General features: G+C 46.7%; 1 protein-coding gene across 33 annotated transcripts in view; it reads right to left on the bottom strand.

Moving 5' to 3' along the window:
• Positions 1-1,141: 1,141 nt before the first annotated feature.
• Clasp1 (cytoplasmic linker associated protein 1) overlaps positions 1,142-21,711 on the bottom strand; it is a 207,252-nt gene continuing 186,682 nt past the window's right edge. For all 33 annotated transcript variants that reach the window (XM_085840302.1, XM_085840310.1, XM_085840351.1 and 30 more), the window contains 5 exons: positions 20,105-20,295; positions 18,230-18,358; positions 7,282-7,488; positions 5,344-5,460; positions 1,142-1,966 (listed from right to left, as the gene is read on the bottom strand). In XM_085840302.1, coding sequence (XP_085696428.1) covers positions 1,880-1,966; positions 5,344-5,460; positions 7,282-7,488; positions 18,230-18,358; positions 20,105-20,295 — 731 coding nt within the window. In that variant the 3' untranslated portion in view covers positions 1,142-1,879. The remainder of the gene's footprint in view (positions 1,967-5,343; positions 5,461-7,281; positions 7,489-18,229; positions 18,359-20,104; positions 20,296-21,711) is intronic.

The raw sequence follows: 21,711 nt of genomic DNA, 5'->3' as shown, positions 1-21,711 counted from the left end.
GGGGGTTTCAAGGCCCTGGATAGTCAGATAGATGGGGAGGCAAACACAGTTCTGGGTGCTGTGAAGAGTCCTTCAGGGTCTAGGTGCTTTGAATAGAGTCCTTTGGGGAGGTGGAGGCAAGGCAAGGCAGCTGTAGCTGTCAGGGTTCAGAGAGCGGCAGTGGGCTCTGTCGCCCTCCATGAGGTGGTGGTGGCATGCGAGTCTCCTCAGCGTTTCGGGCAGCAGTCTTGAGGTGGAGCCCAAGAGACAGAAATGATTGTATTCTCTCTACTCAGATTGACATTCATGGGACATTCGGGGCTAGCCCTTTGTGTGTACTGTGAGGCTATCAGGTAATGTTCTGCAACTGTTCGGTTACAGTGGGGCAAAGAATGCCAGGGCAGGGCCTTTCTAACTGTATTAGGCTTGGGAGTTCCCCTAAGTAACCTGGCCAGGTTGCACATCTACAAGGCTACAACACAGAGGGAGCCTAGTGGAGGGTGAGAAGGATTCTCATTGATGAACTCTTAACAGACAGAAAGTAAGGTCTGGTCCTGCTATGTTCTGAGCCCAAGTCTGTCAATAATAGCAAATCCCTTAAAATGCACCCCTGAGTTCTCTGAACAGTAGCAGTGGGACAGTTAGATGTGTGAGCCACTCGTCTCACACACACACACACACACACACACACACACACACACACACACACACACACACACGGAACCTTCATTTTCAGTGTCTATTTCTCATGGGTTTTTTCCAACCTCCCTATCTCTTTTTGATTGTTTTTCTAGACAGGGTCTCACTAGGTAGCCCTGGCTGTCCTCAAACTTGCAGAGATCTGCCTGCTTCTGTCTGTTGAGTGCTGGGATTAAAGGCATGTGCCACCATGCCTGACTCTTACCATTTGGAGGGTCAGAGAAGCAGAGTGCTAGAGAACTCGCCAGCTCAGCCTCTGCTCTCAGCCCTGGTAGTTACAGTGGGCTCTGCACTAGAAGAGCACATGCTTTTCGAAAACTAACACCGCAAACAAGCTTTTGCTGGGCACGTGGCCCCTGTCAGTAACCCCAGCACATGGGAGGCTGAGGCAGGAGGACACCACATCCAAGGCTAGGAAAGCCTAGGAAAGTTTGCATGATTGCATTAAGAATTGTCATTTGGCTTAAGAATTTTATTTAAAATCTATTTAGCCAAATTCTACCTTAGTTGTTTCAAGAGGTTTGGCCAGCGCTTCCCAGGACACATAATATAAGTCTGGTTCCAATCTTGGCATTTTACAGTCACCTTTTCTTTAATGCAACCATGAGAACTTTGGTGGCATTACTGATTCTATTCCCAAGGCAGGGAAGTTGGCTCCCTCTGCACGAGAACCAACCCCTCGTGTTTGCTGTGAGGCCAGCTCCAGGTTGCTGTCCTTTTCTGGCCCAGACTGCAGTTCCACTTTGAGAACTCTAAGATACACCCTAAAGAACACACAACCTTTTTCCGTGTCATGTAGAAGGCAGGAGGGGGTCTTGTCCCATCTGACCATACTCTAAGAACATAAGCATAAAGAACACACAGCAATACCCCAAACCACCCCCAAGTCTGTATGGACTGAAAAATATGCTACTGTGTACCAAGCACTGGCTAGAGAGCTCTGGATTCTAAGAGCTGTGCCCTCCATGGTTTGGTGATGTCAGCAGGTGGTGCAGACACGTGCAAGTATGGCTCTTCATTTCTCAGTCCCCAGGCCTTGCTTCCGTTACATTCAATACCAGCAAAATTCTACACAAAAGCTGGAAGGGACCAAAATACTGATTGTAATAAATTATGTGCGGCCTCCTTGAATGGACTGGGCAGCTGATGGAGCTTCTCAGAGGCACCACCAATGTATGTTCTGCACAGACTGGCACGGCCACTAGCTGTGTGTGGACACATCAGAGGAAGAGCTGCTGTTGCTGTTGGTTGTCTGGGCTCTCTTTATATATAAGTTCAGCAGCTTCATCTGCAGAGAGAAGAAGACAGAGATGAGTGAACAGGGAGAAGTCAGCAAGTAGGAGAAGAGAGGCCAACAATCCGCTGACTGTCAGAAATCAGTTGGGACCTACAAGTTCTGCCTGGGGTTCATCTAGCAAACACCAATGGTGTGCTGTTGACTAGGCAAGGAGGTCAGGGACACAGTGAGAACTTCAAGTGACATGAACGATGGGCTGAAGGGGCTGCTGAGGAAGGCGCATAGGGGCAGAGCCAACATGGCATAGGGATAAAGCCCCTGATGACCTCCACACCTGTGCTGTAGCTGCTCTGTCCCCCAGGTTCCCTCCTACAGACATCTACTGATGCTAGCCACACCCGAGGTTATCGTGGTTGACCCTACAAAGCCTAGCAAAGCCTTGGTTTTGTTTTCCCCAGCACTGCAAAAAGCTAAATAAATAAATAAATATATGTTAAGCTTAACTCAAAAATCCCAAACCTTTGGGGTCAGTGAGATGGCTCAGTGGATTAAAGCACTTTTCCTGAGCCATCTGAGCTTGATTCTTGGGACCCATATGGTAGGAGAGAACCAACTGAACATGTCCTGTGATTTCCACAAATGAGCCAAGTCACATGCATGTCACATCACGAGTGCACGCACACACACTCACACACACACACACACATCCCAGCAAAACCTACAAATCAATACAAAGAAAATCAAAGCCAACCACATGGTACTGGCATGAAGACTTATGTAGATACTTGGCTTGTCAGTGAATGGCACAGAACTGCAGAAGGAAACCTTCACAGAGATGCTCAGGGGTTTTGACAACAGTGTCAAGACTGAGGGAAGAGGATTATCTTTATAGCCACTGGTGCTGGCAGATGGACAGCTATCTGCAACAGAATGAACTTTAACCTTACCTAACACCACAGGCAGAAGTGCCACTCAAATGGAGCCAGCTGAGCATCATTAGCAGAGGAATCATAAAGACAACATGCTTCACAGACACAATAGATTTTTTTTCAGCCATAAAGCATAACAAAGTTGTGTCATTTGCAGGAAAATGGGTGCAACTGGACATAACCATATTAAGGGAATTAAGCCAGTCTTGGAAAGTCTAATCTTTCTTCTCTCATGTGTGGTTCCTGGAGCTGACATGGGAATATAAAATTGTATACTTATGGCATGACAGCGAAGCAGAAGCAATGCTTGGGGTAGGAGCACAGCCAGGGCAGACAGGATGGGAAGAAGAATAAAAACCACCCACGTGAATCACAAACCTGAATCTAGGAGATTTAAGAGTTTAAAATCTAAAACTCTCCCAGGAATGCTGATCAAGAGTTTCATGACTGTGGATGTGGACATGGTCTCTGCAAAGGGACCCCAAGATCCCAGGAAACAACAAAAAGGCAAATTTATTCCTTAAAATGAAAAACTGTGAGAACCAAGGCTCAATTAACAGAGCAAGAATCTAACCTACATGAGGGAAGAGACATGTGTAAAACATTTATGTCAGAAAGGGCTGGGTAATATTTTTGGATTAATTCATGTGTAATTCCAACTCCTTTATAAACAGGGCCTTGATGGTGCTCAGTGTAGCCAAGCCACATATGAATCCCTGTGGAGGCTAAGGGAGAGAGGAGGACAGCTCTTGGTCTCACAGAGACTACCTTTTTTCATTAACAGATAAAAAAAGCAATCAGCGCCAGGTGTTGTGTCACATACCTTTAATTCCAGCACCTATGAGGCAGAGGCTATTGGATCAGAGTTTGAAGCCAGTATGGTCTATAGAGTAAGTTTTAGGACAGACAGTGTTACATCAAAAAACCCTGTCTTCAAAATAACCCAAAAAACAAAAAAACCCGAAAAAGTATCTGATCAGGTCCTGGCAGGAGGGAAGTGGGAGAACATGAAGACCAGGTAAGGCCAACCAAGCAATCTGTCTATGTTCAGGTAAGGCAAATCAATCCATCAATCCATCTATCAATCTAGAATCTCATGTAACTCAGGCTAGCTTTCAATATCATCCATCTACCCAACCATCCGTCCGTCCATCCATCCATCCATCCATCCATCCATCCACCCACCCACCCACCCATCATCTCATCTAACTTAGGCTGCCTTTAACTCCTTATGTAGTTGAAGATGAACTGATCCTTCTTCTCTCACCTCCTGAGAACTAGGTTACACGTGAAACCCACCAAACCCCGCTGGTTTGTGCAGTGCTCAGGTGGAATGGAGCACAGTGCCTGCTAAACAAACACTCCCTGGCCCTATCCTGACGTAGCCTCACTTGCTTCTGCTGCCTCTGTCCATATGTCTGGACAGAGTATCTCCTCTGGTCTAGTGTTCTCCAACTGTGGATGGTTTTGTCTTCAGGGACATCCGACCATGTGTAGAGCCACTAAGGATAACGAGCTACTGACATCTAGATGGTGATTGGGGTCGCATGCTACCAAACTTCTGATATCACACAAGTGAGCTTTCATAAGCATCCCCAGGGTTGATGGGGAAGAGGCCAGCGCCACCTTGGATGCATTCCAGTGGTGTCAAAGTGGCGGCTGACCTGAAAGGAAGCACTGGCCTACACATTTCTTCTCAGTCAGGGAGCAGTATATTTGTAGTGGTCAGTGTGCACCCTGGCAGGCTGGAGGGAATGGCCACTCTTGGTCCTTGGGAATCCTGTCCTGGGGCTGGGCACAGAGGTGCCTGAATTCTGGGGAAGTGAGGCTCTGGTACTCCCCAACTGTGTTAAACTTCAAATACACTCACTGGAAATTCCTCTCACAAAGAGTAGGGCCATGTGCCCTTGGGTCCCTGCTCCACACCCTGGTATGTCAAGTGTATGGAGCAGGGCCTGGGGAGCAGCAGGCTCAGTGGACATTCTGCTGCTCATGTCTACTGGGCACTCGACTCCAATTCAGCAATTCGTTCAAGGATGAGGCGATCTTGTGTGTGCGTGCATACGTACATGCCACAGAATGCACATGGAGGCCACATCTCTCCTTCCACCTTTATGCAGTTCCAGGGATGGAACCCAGGCTATCAGGCTTCATGGCTGGTATTTTACCCATTGAATCAACTTGCCTACCCTGAGGTCAGTTTCTTTAGTGATTATGTGGAGCGTGAGGGCGGGGGAGACCTGGCTTCTGACCAAGGTTTTCTTCCTTTAGTAAATGTGCTGGAAGTCAGGTGGTCTTTTCAAAGCCAGTTAGAATAGCCTGTGGTGTGCCATCAGCACTGCCTTCCCCTGACTTTACTGCAGAGCCAGCCATTTTCACCTTAGGAAAAATGCCTTCTGCAAAGTCAGTTAAACACACCCAGTGAAAAGGGTTGTCACCAAGGGCTCAGGATGAGCTGGCGGCTCAGGTGCAGGCAACAGCAGGTAATACTATACATACCTTGCTCCCCGTGAGCTGTGCGAGGTGAGGTTTCAGATCTTCTCCGATTACGGAATAGATTGCCACTAAGCAAAACACACTGGCTTTCCGTACACTGCTCTCGGTGTTGTCGTAACCCTAGAGAGCCAAGAGGGAACACGGAGATGAAGTCAGATCAAAGCTATGCCTCCCAGTCAGTGCTTCAGCACTTCCACAGATGCCCTTGGAGCGCAACCCTGGACTCAGCAGTAACAACCACAGAGATCACAGATCTGCGAGTGGATTCAGAGAGCTTCTGCCTTAGAGGGTCAAAAATAAGCAGCTGCATAAGTGTCATGCAGGGGCAGGAGGGCATGGGTACCAGGTGGGTTGCTTTGTCACAGGTGCTGACACTACAGATGGCAAAAGGGAGGAGGAATGGGAAGAGAAGATCCCTGGGGAGCCTAGTCCAGATTCCTCCTGGTGGTGGAACAATCTGCTTGAGCAGAAATGCTTAAAAGGAAAGAGAAGGCTGGGGAGAAGGTTCAGCAGGCAAAGACATGGACTACCAAGCTTGATAACCTAAAAGTAATACCCAGGACTCACAAGGTGTAAGGGAAAAATGGAGTCCAAGTTCTCTGACCAACAAACATGCCAGACAGATGAATTCACACACACACACACACACACACACACACACACACACACATACACACACACACTATACAGATAGCCCTGGGAACTGTGTGACTATCTGTCTTTCCCTCTGTGTGGGATAGTCTAGTCTTTAACAGGAAGTCCAAACAAATGCTGGCAAACAGCAAACAGCTGCATGCATGAAATGGGAAGCTAGTTTCTCTACCTTTCTTCACTGGTGGCCCTTTCTATGTGATATAGCAGACATAGCATAGGACCCTGTTGCCTGCAGCTTCTATGTGGCCCTACCATATGTCATAGCAAGCTGAGAAGCATCTGGAGCAGCAGGGCCTGCCCTCCATACTGCCTCTTGTGTAGGAGAGCCCCAGCAAACACAGACACAGGAGAGCAAAGGATGCAGGGGTACTCTCCATTGGTCCCCTTGGCCCAGGGCATCCACAGGATGCCACAAGTGTTTGTGGAAGCAATGAACAACATGTGTTTACACTGCCAGAAGATTCATTCCTTCTGACCTGGGCTATTGGTTAGCTTCTGCTGCACACAGGAGCAAGTAAGCTAAAATGAAGTAGTAAGTGTGCAAGAATGAGCTGTCAACATCGTGTCACAGGATAAGAGAAGGGAACTCGAGGCCGCTGACCCCTCATCCAAGTATCTACAGGCAGTTAATTGTTGCTGGGAAAGAGAGAGGCATTTTCTTCAGTGGTCCAGCAACTGGCAAGGTGCTCGTTTTCCTGTAAATAACCCCTCACCCACACTTCTGTAAACAACCCTTATGAAACTCACCAGGTTGTCAAGAAATATAAATGGATTTCTAGTGTAGTCACTAGTAGTTGTGTGTTCTTGTTAATATATTAAAACAAGCACCAGCTATAAAACATTGTACAAAGCCTGGGTTTTTAAAAACAAGCTAGCAAAAAGTAAATTAAAAACAAACAAACAAACATGAAAGTGGAAGAGGGGAGTAGAAGGGGAAACTCAGGAGAAGAAGAGAAGAAAATATGATGAAATACCTATGTATAAAAAGGTTACAATATGCTAACAAGTCTGTGGTGGTAGCTCAGACCATTAATGCCAGCATTCAGGAGAGAAGGTGGGTCTCTGAGTTTGAGGCCAGCCTGGTCTACACAGTGAGTTCCAGGACAGCCAGGGCTACACAGAGAAACCCTGTCTCAAAAAAACCAAGCCAAAACCCAAAAGCTAACAAACCACCTTTTAAATAAATAAAAAAAGATAAAGGTTCCAAGGAGAGCACCATTGCTGTGGCTTTCACTCTGCTGCCACTTTGTGTTGAGCAGCCTGAGTGGGGCCTCACAGGATGCATACCTGCAGCAGGCCGGGGATGATGTCGACGAGGAGCTGCAGCAAGGACTCCTTGGTGATCCTCTCCACCACCTTTGTCTGCATCTTGATAGCAGCCAGGTTGATGGGGTAGTCGGCTGTCTGGATGATTGGACACAGCACTTTGATGCACTGCTCTGGGTGGATTGAGCTGGCTAGCGTGGATGCAGCTTCCTCGGCCGCTCTCACCACCTGAAACACAGGACCGCAGAGTGAGTGCTGCCCGCTTCAAGAGTTTTGAAAAGAACCAAATGCACACTCCTGTCCTGCTCCAGAAGATAAATACAGTGATACACTTCCTGAAACACTTTAAGAAAAATGAAGAGCAACCTGGGTGTCGATCAAGGTAGTATGGGCTTGGAGGTCTGGGCCAACACCTTGGCAGGGTGATCTCCAAACGTGTTCCCCACTATGTACTTACAGGTGCACAGTCGCACCCACCACCTTCAGATCTCCTTAGCAACATGGCTTCTCAGGCTTCCCCAGGGGTGCTGTCTGAGAGGGGGACCACTCAGGTGATTATTACCACAGTAGAGAATGTCTGCCCTGAAAGATTAGGACCCTGGGGCCCTGTGACACCAGCATTCACCTGTCTAATTTCTGACAGCAGATGCAGTGTGACCAGCTGCCCCATTCTCCTGTCACCGTGCTTTCCCTGCCATGTGGACTGTACCCCCAAACTGTTAGCCGAGATAAACCCCTTCTCCTGTAAGTTGTTTTTGACAGATGCGCTGTCAAAGCATTGAGAAAAGTAACCAACACACATCTAAAAGAACGGATCTGGAGTTGCTATGTTCTGGAGAGCAGAGATCCCAGAACATGAGGAGGAAGCAAGACACAATTAACCTGGGCCTTACGAAATAAAGCCACGAAAAACTTGAGGAGTGGGCGCGTAAGATGGATCAGGTGGTTAAAAGAGCCAACTGCTAAGAATAATGACCTGAATTCAATCCAGTGGAGGGCAAGAACTGACTCCTCAGAGCTGTCCTTTGATCTCTACTACAAGTGCATCGTGGCACACATGCCACCAACATATAACTCTCACACACACACACGAACTATATAATAAGGTAATACATCTTAGGCTATATACCAAACATAATAAATTAGTTCTTTGGAAAAAGATTAGTCCCAGGTTATTTCCCTAGCAACCAGTTGTCTGAAAAGGGGAAAGGGGGAGGGTTCCCATCATCCCTCAGTTTCCTTCTCTACCCATGGGTTGCTTTAAGGCTATAGTGCAAGAGCTTGCTGGGGAGAGCTGGGCTAGATGTGCACACAGCAAGGCCTATGGTGGGAAACTGGCCTTTCTTTTCAACTTGGCCCAGCAGCAAGGCTGCTGTGAAGACACTAGTTCAGTGTTTCAAAAATTCACCATGCCCAGCTGCCACGGGACACTGGAGGGAACGATGTGGGACTGACTGCAGCCACGGTGTTGTCTTTGTTGTTGCTGCAGTGCTGGTTTGGAGGACTGAACCTGGGCCTTCATACATGCCCAAGAAGCGCTCAACCATCAGTTACATCACCAGCCCAGAAACAGTGATTTAGACTTAGATGTGGTTGATCTAAGTGCACTGATGTGTGGCAACTAGAACTGAAGATCTCACCAGGGGCAGATTAGAACAAACAGACTTGAAGACAGAGTCAGGCCCCAGCCTCTGCCAGTTAGCCTCAAGAGAAGCCACATCCTCAGGCATCTCACAGTGAGAAGACGCCCATGCTCCCTTCCCCCTGAGCAGGTTCAAGTGAATCACTGTGCTGTGAGATGCTGGGAGCACACCCTTTCAGCTCTGCTGAAGTGAATCTCGCTCCAGCAGTAGCATCTTGGGACATCCAGATGTCCCAAGACATTCTAGAAGGTGTGGGCACGAAGCACTTCAACAACAGGGTACACTGGGCTTCTGGAAACTGGACAGCAACTGCCAGGGACTGCACACGAGGATGAGCCATTGAAGGCCTCTCTTTCCCCCGGGGTGACAGAAAGCTCGCCAGGACAGGCACTGGTTTGGCAGAGAAGGTAGTGTTCTGACTTCCCTCCATATGCCAAAACCTGGCTTTGGCAGGCTGCCTGTATCAGGGTAAACTTTAGGTTCTGCCCTGTGTTCTCTGTAACATAAGAAGCAAGGTTATAATGTAAGCAAACAGAGAGCAAAAGCAAACACAGGCAACAGAAGGACAGAAAGGTAGTTTCTCAGTAGACAAAGAGGCTGTTGGTGCTGTAGGTGTTTTAAAAGGGGGGGCATATAGAGCCCCCCATTAGGGTTACAGCTGACTTCTCAGTGGACAGACTCCATCTATATTCTGATTTTGTTTCTGTCTGGTTAGAAACGAAACTTTCTCTTCACTGTTAAGGATGGAAGTGTTTCGCTAGAAAAAGGTAACTGACACATGTAGTTGTTTCACAGATGTTTGTGCAATGAGGAGCTAGCTCTGTGGCCCATGCTGGTCTTGATCTCTTGATCTTCCTGCACACCCAGCTTTTTAAGGAAATGTGATCATGACTCAAAATACTGATGAGTGTTTGCATAAAGATTAGGTTTCTTAATTTTAGGGCATAGAAGTTCTTGACATTTGGACTGCGTGTTTGGAGTGCACTAAGTTTGATTTGGCTCTGTCTCAGATGCAGCAGAACTGGATGCATTACAAAAAAAAAAAAAAAAAGAAAAAAGAAAGAAATAAAGAAAGAGAGAGAGAGAGAGAGAGAAAGATAGATATATAGATAGCAGGCATCCAAAAACAATGATGGCTAGAACCCAAGAGCACCTCCCAGGCACCTGAAGCTTAGCTCCTGGATTATTTGGAAGCTAAAGACATGCTGATGCCACCTTCTGGAACTTGCCAGAAAGGTGTCAACAAATACAGCAGACAAGGAGTCTTGTGTACAGTAGAATAACAAGGGAGCTGGGTGTGGTTACAAATGTCTTTAATCCCAGCACTCCTAGAGGCAGAGGCAGGCAAATTTCTCTGAGTTTCAGACTAGCCTGCTCTACAACAGGGAATTCCAAGTCAGCCAAGGATACACAGAGAAAACTTGTCTATAATAATAATCAGCAACAACAAACTATAATGAAAGAGTAATGTCCCAAAACAACATAGCCAGGAGCTGGGACTTAGAGTGGAAATGGGAGAGACTAGGAAAGCTCTGGCTCCTGAGGCTGCTCTGGCCTGGTTCTGTTCCCTCAGTCAGCAGATGCTGAGGTAAACTCTTCCCATGTCTGTGGTTGTTGTTCCCATCAGGGAAATTATAAGAAGGACTGGGTGGAGAGTTGTTTTGGTTTATAAAATCTTATCACTCATCCGAACCTGATGAGCATTTTTCTCTGAAGAAAAAAAAAAAAAAGCACACCTACTGATAGGGGCTTCAAAACTGCTCAGAAGGGAAGCCAAGACCTGTGCAGCCCTGGCCAGTGAGTGCGTTACTGCCAAGCTTGAGGATCCATGTTTACTCCCTGGTATCTACTTGGGAGAGAGAACTGTTCCCTACATTGTCCTCTGAGCTCTGTGGAGTCACTGCAGCATGCATCACACACACACACACACACACACACACACACACACACAAACAAGAGACTGACCTACTCATTGGGTAGATTGGGGATGGCAGGGGCAAACTGTGAAGAGTGGGAGGGGCTCTAGGAGGGTGGGGTGGGGAGTGGCAGATATAGGCCCAACCCTATAGAGGTGCTGAGCTATGGAGTAATCTCGCATTCCTAAGTCCACTGTCCATCTCTAAAAAAATCACAGTGCTTTCCAGTCCAATGCCGATGCTGGCCTAGCCACAGAAAGCACACACACAACAAACTGAAAGCAGGCAGCACCCCAGGGATACAAGTCATTTTTACAATAATTTAGATAGAGGTTTTTTTTTTTTTTTTTTTAAGTTGAATTTAAATGGCCTCTTGGATCAGTCAATGAAATGCAGTTCAATTACATTTACTGTATTGTGTTATGTGTGTCACACACAAAGTAAATAAAGAAATTAATACCTTTTCTTCTATTTTAAGTTAGCATACTTTCTTCAACAGGAGAAGGTGAAGGGGACATAGCCACCTCACCTCACCTCACCAATATGAATACCACAGGGAAGGACACCTGTAACACTCCTAGACATCAGGAAGCCTCAGAGACATGTCTGGCCACAGCCTGTGAGCTCTGTGCAAACCAATCTTCTGCCTCCAAGGTAAAGCTCTGCCATCCAAAGCAGCTGCCTTCCAGAGCTGCACAGCTTAAGGCCAGGTGTCAGCTAAGGGGCAGGTGGCATGGCTCTCAGGGTCAACTTACCAGTACCAACTTATTCTGCCCCTCAACAGTAGCAGCGGGAGCGGTAGTACCATCCACAGGAAGGACACTGGGCTTGGCCCACTAGGATGGCAACTGCACTGGCTCCCTGACTTGGTGAGCCCCTGCATTCCCCTGCAGTGGGCTTCAACCTGGGTACCTTCTATGCCCGCCCATCCCACTCCATGCTGCACCGGCTCTCAGCCAGTTTTCTTTCTCCTGTTCACCTTGCTGTCCTGGCTGTCTAACCCAATCTTTCCAGCCAGCTCCAAGTTCTTAGTGCTCCTTGCTAGGAACCATACAGTGATCTTTGCTGTAATGAACTCACACACTACAGACTTGAAGGCTGTTGTGTCCTCCTCCCACGTGGCTTACACAGTGATAAAACAGTCATTAGAGAAGTCTGTGTCCCAGCAGTTGCTGTCTCGACAACTAGGAACTACACAATGATGCTATCTAGGCTTCTGATTTTGTCTGTTTATTAAAAAAGCAAGAATTTCCAAAGGAAACAGGGCTTCTGGTCAAATCCTAAGATTGGGCCCATGGGAAACTAGAGATTTAGCATCTTTGAGGATTTAGGTTTGTTACTCAGTAGCCACTTAATATTGAGGCTATTACCCTGGAACTAGAAGACACAGATAACCCTCTACTCTGGTAGCCTGGGGCGACCAGATAAGAAAAAGCAAGGTCCACAGAGGTGTAATGAGTTGTAGGTTCCTGGGTTGCTCTGATGCCAGCAGGGTGCAGAGGGTCATTCCTGAGCACAGGCTGTGGAGATAGGGCCGGCTGAGAATGTTAATTGGCACCTGAAGGAGGATACCCTATCAGGAACAAGCTTACTCTGCCCACAGTATCTGTTACAAGGACTGATCAAACATACCCTACTGCTCGGGAAGGCCAGCCAGCCAGTACCAGGAAGCTCCCCTTTCTGTTGTCAAGCAACTTTGCTCTGTCTCATTTTGCTTCTCTGACTCCTTGAAGTCATAAAATATAAAATTTAACTGGAAAAGAGTTAAAAACAAAATCTCTAGAGAAAAAAGTTATTATTTAGCTAAGAATTCAATTTCCTCAAATAAGTCATGCCATCTAAAACCGGATTCTGATGTTTATGGTTTGCAACTAGAAATGTTTGGTGACATTACTGTGACATGACTATTTTTTTAATTTCTTGTCTCTCTGCCCTCTTTTGTGGGTACATGCCATGGTGCCATGGTGTGTGGAAGTCCAAGGACAAGTTAGTTCTCTCCTTCCTCCACGTGAGTCCAGGATACTAACCCGAAGCTGGCAGACTGCAGGGAGAGCCTTGGTTCTGTATATACTTTTTAAAGAAGCAGGGTCATGCCATTTTGCCTAGGCTGGCCTTGAATTTTGGGGCTCAAGTGATCCCCCTGCCTCCAACTCCTGGCAACTGAGATTGCATGTATGAACCACTCTGCCTAGCCAACATTTTACTCTGTAAGTATGTAAATAGAAACAAACATTGACTAATGTGAAACATCCCCTGCCCCCAATAAAATAAAATAAAATAAAATGATTGGCCAATTCCGCTTCCAGAACTAGAGCTGGGGCTGGCCCTTGGGAGACAAAGCCCACCTGGCTATATATAGAAACTGCCAAGTTTATACCTGCATTCACAATCAGCCCTGTATATGCAGGTTGTATGTGAGTGGACCCTGGGGGAAGGAGGGAACAGCGGGCTTTACTGAGACTCTCTACTGAGACTCTGGTTTCCAGTCTTCTCATACCTCACACAGCCTCTGATGCATGCCCTGCTGCCAGTTCTCTGATCAAAGGAGAGATTCTCTATCAGCCCTAACTCTATCAGTCTAAAGATATAAAAGAAGAAGAGAGTTCACATGAATGAAGTTATCACAAAGGCCACCATATCAAGCTTAGCCCTTTAAGATGTTTGCTGAAGCAAACCCTAACACGACATGCAGAAACTTCATGAGTGCTACAGATGTGAAATGCAACATTACATACTAAACAGACAGTGAGGCCCTGGCAGAGGCTCACTTCCTCAGATTGGAACTATGAAAGGACTATGTCTATGATGACAAATACCAGCTTTCAAAAACAAAGCTTTCGGCTGGGGTCTAAGGCTACCTGTCAGTCTCTGCAGGTTGCCATTTATGGACGGTTACTGCCTGCAGGCAACGTTTTCAATGGGTCAGAAGCATGTTCTGCATGCACTGCTCTTTTGGAAAGAATCTACAGCAGCTGACTTTGGCTCATGGATAAGGAAACCAGCCATCTTGCCACCAGTCCCACCTTTCCAATTTTGAATTGTAGCTTTTTAAAACTCTTAAATTTTTTAAGTTTAATGTTCAGAATCTATATGAGTGTTTTGCCTGCATGCACATATATGTGCCATATGCATGCAGTGTTCTCAGAAAGCCAGGGGAGGCCACTTCTGCAACTGGAACTACTCATGGTTGTGTGGATGCTGAGAAAGTTTTTAACTGCTGAGCCATCTCTACAGCACTGCCCCTGTAAACTATTTCTCTCTCCCCCCTCTGCCTACCCTACACACCCAGCTGTGTATTTGTAGGTATATGTGTGTGTGCGTGTGTGTGTGCGTGTGTGAGTGAGAGAGAGAGAGAGAGAGAGAGAGAGAGAGAGAGAGAGAGAGAGAATTCCTGTCGTGTGTGTCACATGAACCTGAGGAACTCAAGAGGACAACTTTCAGGCGTCATTCCTGTCTCCTACCTTGTTTGCACCAGGGTTTCTCCTACACTTTGCGGTTGTGTAAGATAACCTCACTGGCTTGTGAGCTTACAGAGATTCTCCTGCCTCTGTCTCCCGTCTTGCCATAGGGGCACTGGGAGCACATGCATGTGATTAACCCTGCTTCACTGAGGTCCTCATGCAGTGAGGGTCCACTGATTCTTTGGTCCTCTAGAAACCTTTAAGATGTCTTTCAGTTTCTTTTTTTTTTTTTTTTTTTTTTAAGATTTATTTATTTATTATATGTAAGTACACTGTAGCTGTCTTCAGACACACCAGAAGAGGGAGTCAGATCTCATTACAGATGGTTGTGAGCCACCATGTGGTTGCTGGGATTTGAACTCTGGACCTTTGGAAGAGCAGTCGGGTGCTCTTACCCACTGAGCCATCTCACCAGCCCCGTCTTTCAGTTTCTAAATGTCGGGTTTCGAGAAGTCAGAGTCGGGCAGGGAAGATGGCTGGTGTTCTGGTCTTGTAGAGTAGTCCTGTGAGTCAGCCTGGACTCATGCTCTTCATCTCCCACTAGGCCTGGGTTCCATTGGGAAATGTCAAGCCACACCTTAAGAGAAGCCCCTGGAACAAGCATACCTACAAGTGGTAATCACTCATAAAAACAGACATTGTCTTTGGGTGATAGACATAGAAACTGGGCCTAAATGGATCCCATCTAAGCTAGTCTGGGTCATATGTACTGAATATAACCACAGGAAAATGTACTAAGACTAGAGAAACATGATACCTTTACCATAGCCACATGAACTGCATGCGCAGCTAAATATTCTTCCCTAGGAATCAGAGCAGGGGAGGGGACAGGTTGGTTAAAACAAGAGAGAGGGCTCAGTTGCTAAAGCCTCTCACAAGGATTTAAGTTTAATGTTCAGAATCTACATTTAAAAAAAGATGAAAGGCATGCGCTGGCAAGATGGCTCACACAGTGAAAGCACTTCCCGTGCAATCCCGATGCCCTAACTGGAAGGAGAGACCTGACTCCTGAAATTGTCCTCTGACCCCACCCTCATGTATCAGCGGCATGAGCATGCCTACACACACTCACTAAGAATTCAAAAGCCAGGAGTGCTGACACTTAGTACCAGAACTGGGGAGGTGGAGACAGGTGGCTCTATGGGGCTCTCTGCTCTGGCCAACCAGCCTCAGCTACTTGTCAAGTTCCAGGCCACTGAGAGATTCCGTCTCAAAATAAAAGAGGAACAATACTTGAAGAACATCCAAGGGTGACTTCTTGACTCCATGTGCACACATACACACGTACAAATACACATACATAAGTACACACACACACACACACACACACACACACACACACACGAAAGAAAGACTTGAAGAATTTTCAAACTCCAAATCTAAATGTACAGGGGCTGGAGCTGCTCCTCAACCATGTGACAGCCAGAGGTTGCAGGAGGAAGTGGCAAGGGCATAGTCAAGGTGAGCCCAGACATGCAAAGCAGAGGGCCTGCCAACACAGTACCTCAGAACACTATGTCCCGTTGGCATCCTCAGGTCACTGTGATAGTAGTATGGGACCTCTGGTTACAAGATCCCCATGCTGACAGAGTACTGAGAAATAGGTGAAGCAGGAGACTTTTTTCACTCCTCTCCTGGGCTATATAAGAGAATCTCATATTTTCTAAAGCATTACTCAAGAAAAAAGTAGTAAATTTTAACTTATATTTAAGAGTACACTGTAAAGGTTTTTAATATTGGGATGCCCAACTTATAGAGACAGGTTCCAGCTGGATAGTAAGTGCTGAAACATCACCTTAGCTTAGTTAACTAGAAATTTCACAATAATAAAAACTATGTGTGTGGTATTTTGTCTGCACATACGTATGTGCACCATGCCATGCCTAGTGCCCTCAGAGGTCAAAAAGAGGATGCGAGATCCCCTGGGACAGGAATGACAGATGGTTGTGAGCTGCTGTACTGGTGCTGGGAATCCAAGCTGAGTCTTGTGGATAAGCAGCTGGTTCTCTAACGTAGAGGCATCTCTTTAGCCTCTTTCCTTCATTTTAATCTCATGCCAAGCTTGTATTTTGTCAGGTGTGTGTAGCCTTCTGACATTTCCATATTTAATACTGTTATCTACAAAATGCATACATGAGCCCTACACAATTGAATTTTTTGTTTTTAAAGTGGGAGTCCAGAGGTAAAGGTGAAGTTTGCTGAAGCTTGCTGGTCTGAGTCTGGTCTGACTATTGGATTCTACATGATGGAAGGAAAGAACTGATTTCCAGTAAACTGTCTTCTATCTCCCATTGTACACACATACACATGTGCATACATAAGACAAAGTATAATAAAAAAAATCACAGAGAATAAGAGACACAGAGAAAGATACATAGACACATACACACATAGACAGAGGTAGGGAAGGAGAGGGGGAGAGGGAGAACAAGAAGGAAGAACAAGAGGAGGAGGTAGAGGGAGGTAGGGAGAGGGAGAGGGAGAGGGAGAGGGAGAGGGAGAGGGAGAGAGAGACGGAGAGGGAGAGGGAGAGAGAGAGAGAGAGAGAGAGAGAGAGAGAGAGAGAGATCGATCTAGTGTGTTGGATTTCATTTATGGCCACCCTGAGGTTCAAACTGCTTGTTGGACATACCTGAATCCTAGATCTAAAACAGCACCAATTTCACTTCAATATTTCATCATTGACTCTCACTAAGGATAAGTTATTTAAAAATCAAAGTTGGTGCAAGATAGCTTGTCCCACAAGAGACCCAAGACCTAGTCCACACCTACTCTGCTATGAACTACTGGGCAGGCTTTTTTTGGTCCTTCCTTCCCTATCTGGGAACAATGAAGTTGATTATATTTAGCCTGAGTTGCTGTATGTGGAAAGCCTTCTGTTCAAACATGAGTGTCACCATCATGCCACCAGGCCAGATTTTAGAGACCCAGTCACTAGTTGGAAATGGTCCTAGAGTCTATGTGCTCTGTGCTGTATGGATCTAGCGGGGAGAGACAGAGACCCTTCCTCCAATGACAATCTGAGGAGGTCAAAGCAGTAACTGCCCAAGCAGCCAAAACCATGGCCAGGAGAAACACTACCCTCAGGGTGTCATTCTCTGCAGATGGAAGAACTGCTCTACTCATAAGCCCACACCACACAAGCGGCAATGGCTCAGTGAGGTCATACCCACTTGCCATCTTGAGATTGCTGCAGTTCTAAATCTACCATCTGGTTTCCAGAGTACCTGTTAATGGAGGTTGTTACTAGACTTGTTCATGCATATGTGCATGCATGCTGGTCAATCTCTGGTGCCACTGCTCTGCAGCTGTCCATCTTTTTCCTCTTAAATTTTTTTCCTCCTTCCCTACTCCCATCTTGTCCATCCATCCTTCTTTCTTCTTTCCTGCCCTCCCTGTGTCTCCTCTCTCTCTCTCTCTCTCTCTCTCTCTCTCTCTCTCCCTCCCTCCCTGCTTTGAGAGAGGGTCTCATTTGCTCGGTTTGCTCAGTAGGCTAGCAATCCTATGGATATGCTTATTTCTTCTTATCCAGTACTGTTGTCACTGGCTTTTTAATGGGGTTCTGGAAATCAATTAGGTCTTCATGCTTGTGTAGCAGGGACTTCATTAAGTAAGTAAACCATGTCTCCAGCCCTGGAGTCACTTTTTGAGGACAGCTCCTTACATTCTGTACACACCTAACCTCTCCAGAGTAGGGAGCCACAGAGGTTCAACATATCAGCAAGCGACTGGCCAGTGACTGCAGAGGTGCTGGGACCTGGGAACCACAAGTGCATTTTGTGAGCATTTTAGGTGTGTGGTTTCTCAGCTCTAATGTCAGCAGTAGGAATTTTACTCAAACAACCCAAGCCAAGTTAAAAGGAAAAGACTCATAAGCATGAAATTTCATTTTGGGTTCTGCATTCTTCCACCCAGTCCTGCTGGCACTTGGCCACCAGGGCTAGCTCACCTCCTTGTGGGAGTCTTTGTGGGCTTCCAGAGTCTTCATGATCGTCAGTTCTGCATAGTTTTTGAATCTTGCTGGCTGGTTTCTCAGAATCTCCCGTAAAACTCTCAGTGCCAGAGCTCGAATGGAATGCTAGGTGTGAGAGGAAAAGAAATGTCACTTAATAGTGGCCCACAGAATGCAAGGACCACAAGTCTACTCAACATGGGCTCGCTGGACAGTCAACTCCAAGAGAACAGGCACTGATGCATGGTGACATCTTCAGGACCCAGCATCTGGAGAGGCTGGCCTGGGTTTCTCTAGAATGAGCCCCATGCAGCAGATCAAGTGAAGATGGAACACCTAGTTCATGGTCAGTCCCTGTCCTTTCTAGACTTCCTGAAGCATGGTTTCCTGAGTCATCCTTATGTAAAACAAACACAGAGATGAGGCCAAAGCACCCGATCCTTTCATGGACAGGCCTGCCAAGCTGTGAGCTCTCTGAGGTCAGCTGGAGACCCGTGTTTGTTCCTGACCTTCTGGGTGATGAGGTCACCCATACAACAGGCTTCAAGCTCTTCAGTCATGTGTCTGGAGGAAAGCCATTTCAAACAGACGCCTAATCTCAAGAAGAGAGCAGAGTTTACTGCAAACAGAGCCAAGAAGCACATCCTGATTCCTTGTCACTCAACTGTGCACTGTGCAAACTCACACATAAAGCACCTGCCCTCCGCATGACATCATCCCATCGCCCCCCGGAGCCCAGCCAAGTGTAACTGCCTCCACAGACAGTACTTTGAAGAACAGATGGTGTGGGCCCTTTGTTCACTATCTTTACTTATCCCTAAACCCCATCTTTAATCCCAAGAGTGAGAAAGCAATTCCGGGGCAGGCAGCATTCACTGCTGCCTTCGTCCCCGCTTCCTGCTGCCATCAGTCGCTACCACTGTGACCCTGGGTCTGGCCTATGACCTCTCACTGTGCTAGCTTCTCGGAACACCTCCCAGCCCTGTGCTCTAGCTGTTTCTGCTGGGCCATACAAAACCAATGTGGAAAGTGGACCCAACTTAAGATGCTTCATCCCAGTTGTCCCTTTGATTCTGTGTTGGTGGCCTGCTTCACATAGGCCACCCACAATAGACCTTCCTCACCTGTACCCACTTCCACCAATGTGAGCTACTGAGAATCAGGAATAGTCACGGCCCAGGCATGCTTCAAAGCCTTCTGTGACATTCAAATGTCCCAGAATGAAGGCTTGGTTTTATAACTATTAATACAGTTTTGGAACCTGTCATTTGCCCTGCTAACATTAACTCTAACACAGGCACAGGGTGAACCAAATGAAATTTCCTGAAAGGCAGCACACAATAAGGCCTTTAAAAAAATATACCCTCTGGGTAGGCAAGAAGGCTTAGTGGGAAAGGCGCTTGCCACTGAATTCAATGACCTAAGATTAATCCCCAAAACTCACAGGCAAAAAGTGACTCTTGCAAATTGTCCTCTGATCTGTGTGTGTATGTGTCCACATATGCGCGCACACACACACAATTGAATAAATTAGTTTAAAAATTAAAAAAAATAAACATCTGAATTTCTTTATTTCACATGAAATAAAAGTGAAAGTTGTGAAGATGCACTCTGGAAGATCGCCTTCTACACTAATTTGGGAAATTTCTGTATTACAGTATGTAGGTTCAGGAAGGTGTTTGTTTCATTGGCTGCACATGTGAGCTGGTGTGGCTGGTGTAGGCTAGTGAGTGCTCTGGAACTATGTGGAACCCGGATGAATACTCGATTTGGTATAAGCCAGGCACATAACCCACAAAGGAAAGCTGGTCAACCCTGATCAGGAAAGACATCACACCACCACCATGTGGAAGGGGCTGTGGAAGTGCCTACGTCTTTGTCTCCGAGAGTTTCCAGCAGCAGCAGCAGGATGGTCTTGAAGTGCTCCTCCCACACGCCCAGGCTGTCCTCCCTGGTGATCTTGAGCAGCTCCAGCAGTGCGCCCTTCCGCTCCTCCACACGCTCGTTGTGGTTAGATAGCTCTTTCAGCAAGTCAGCCACCAGGTCCGAGTGGTCAATGGGCACTGGGGAGACACACAGTGGTACCTCAGATGTTGGCCACAGGGCTCCTGGCATGCTCTTTCCTACCACTGAGAGAGAGCTGCTATGCTTTCCCCTCCTCCTCTGCCCTGCATGGCTGCCAGCCTCCCATTGTGCACCTCCAACATTCTCACCATGCTGAGAGGACAGAGTGCCAGGAATCTATGTCACAGTGTCCTCTGAGTCCTCCCCTCCTTACCATTTTTCCCTTTCAATTTTTACATAGAGATTAAAAGAGAAAAAAAAAAAAAGAAGTCAAATACTTGAGACTCATCTTTTCCTAAACTTTCTCCTACTACCACAGTCTCTAACCAGTGGAGAGCCTCTTGCCTGTAGGAGGCCCATTCCAGTGCAAACCTTCTCCCAAGGCCCTTCCATTCTCACATCCATCCACATATTCCCTCAAGACTGTCACGATTATATTGCCTAACATCTGCTCCATTCTTGGATGTGCACACCTTGGAATCAACATAGTAATCGATGCCAATCAAGGCATCTAGACTTTGCAAGACTGAAAAGCTTGCTCACCTCCACTAGCACTGTTGCCAGCAGGGGTTTGAACTCTTTCTAATGGCTCAGAGGCACCTTTTTCCCTGTCTATATTCATTTAAGAGGCCTCAATTGTGAAAACTCAACTTTAAACAGGGAGCATGGGGAACCAACAGTGGAGACCAGCCATCACAAGTGCTCTCTTGAGGCATATTTGCATATTTCTTTAGCTTCTGAGATCAGGGGGCAAGGATATAAGGATGCTCAAAACATGGACAGCTTCTTATTCTTTCTTGCTACTCCACCTTTCTCCTTTTCCTTACATGGTAGTGGATAAAAACAAATGACATTCTAATCTCTGGTCAAGATCAAGAATGGAGAAGGAAGTGGTGAAGCAACTCCACAAGCAAATGAAAGAAATCATCCACTTCTGGCAGAAAGCGCAATGAACACTGGCCACTCCAGACTCATTCCAGGGACCAGCATGTGGCAAATCCAGGGAAAAGACAGTTCTAGGAGTATTTCTGACCCTGAGGCCTCTTCAGTTCTAGACATCTGGAGGACTGTCTTCTAGTCCAGAACTCCATAGTATCAGTTCCTTTATTCCCTTTGGGTCTTGAACAGAGCAGCTCCTCTACAGTGTGCTCACTCTGTAACCCAGCATCGCGGACGTGGGCCTTGCTTTCCTTGCTCCCTTCCTGGCTGGACAAGCCAAGCATTTCATGCTTACAGAAAGTGTTCAGGCAGGTGTTAATTATTTAGAATTCTGATTCACTTAATTCTCCATTCAAACTCTATTCAAGTAAAACAGATGTACAATGTGAAAGAAAAATCACGAGGAGTTGCACTAGAACAAAGCAAGTGAATAGAATGAGTGAGGTGGAGGAAGAAAACCTTAAGTTGCTGGACAA

Source organism: Mus caroli, unplaced genomic scaffold (genome assembly GCF_978045245.1).
Source record: "Mus caroli unplaced genomic scaffold, Mus_caroli_1 scaffold_1, whole genome shotgun sequence".
NCBI lineage: Eukaryota > Metazoa > Chordata > Mammalia > Rodentia > Muridae > Mus > Mus caroli.
This window is presented reverse-complemented; position numbering and strand designations above follow the sequence as displayed.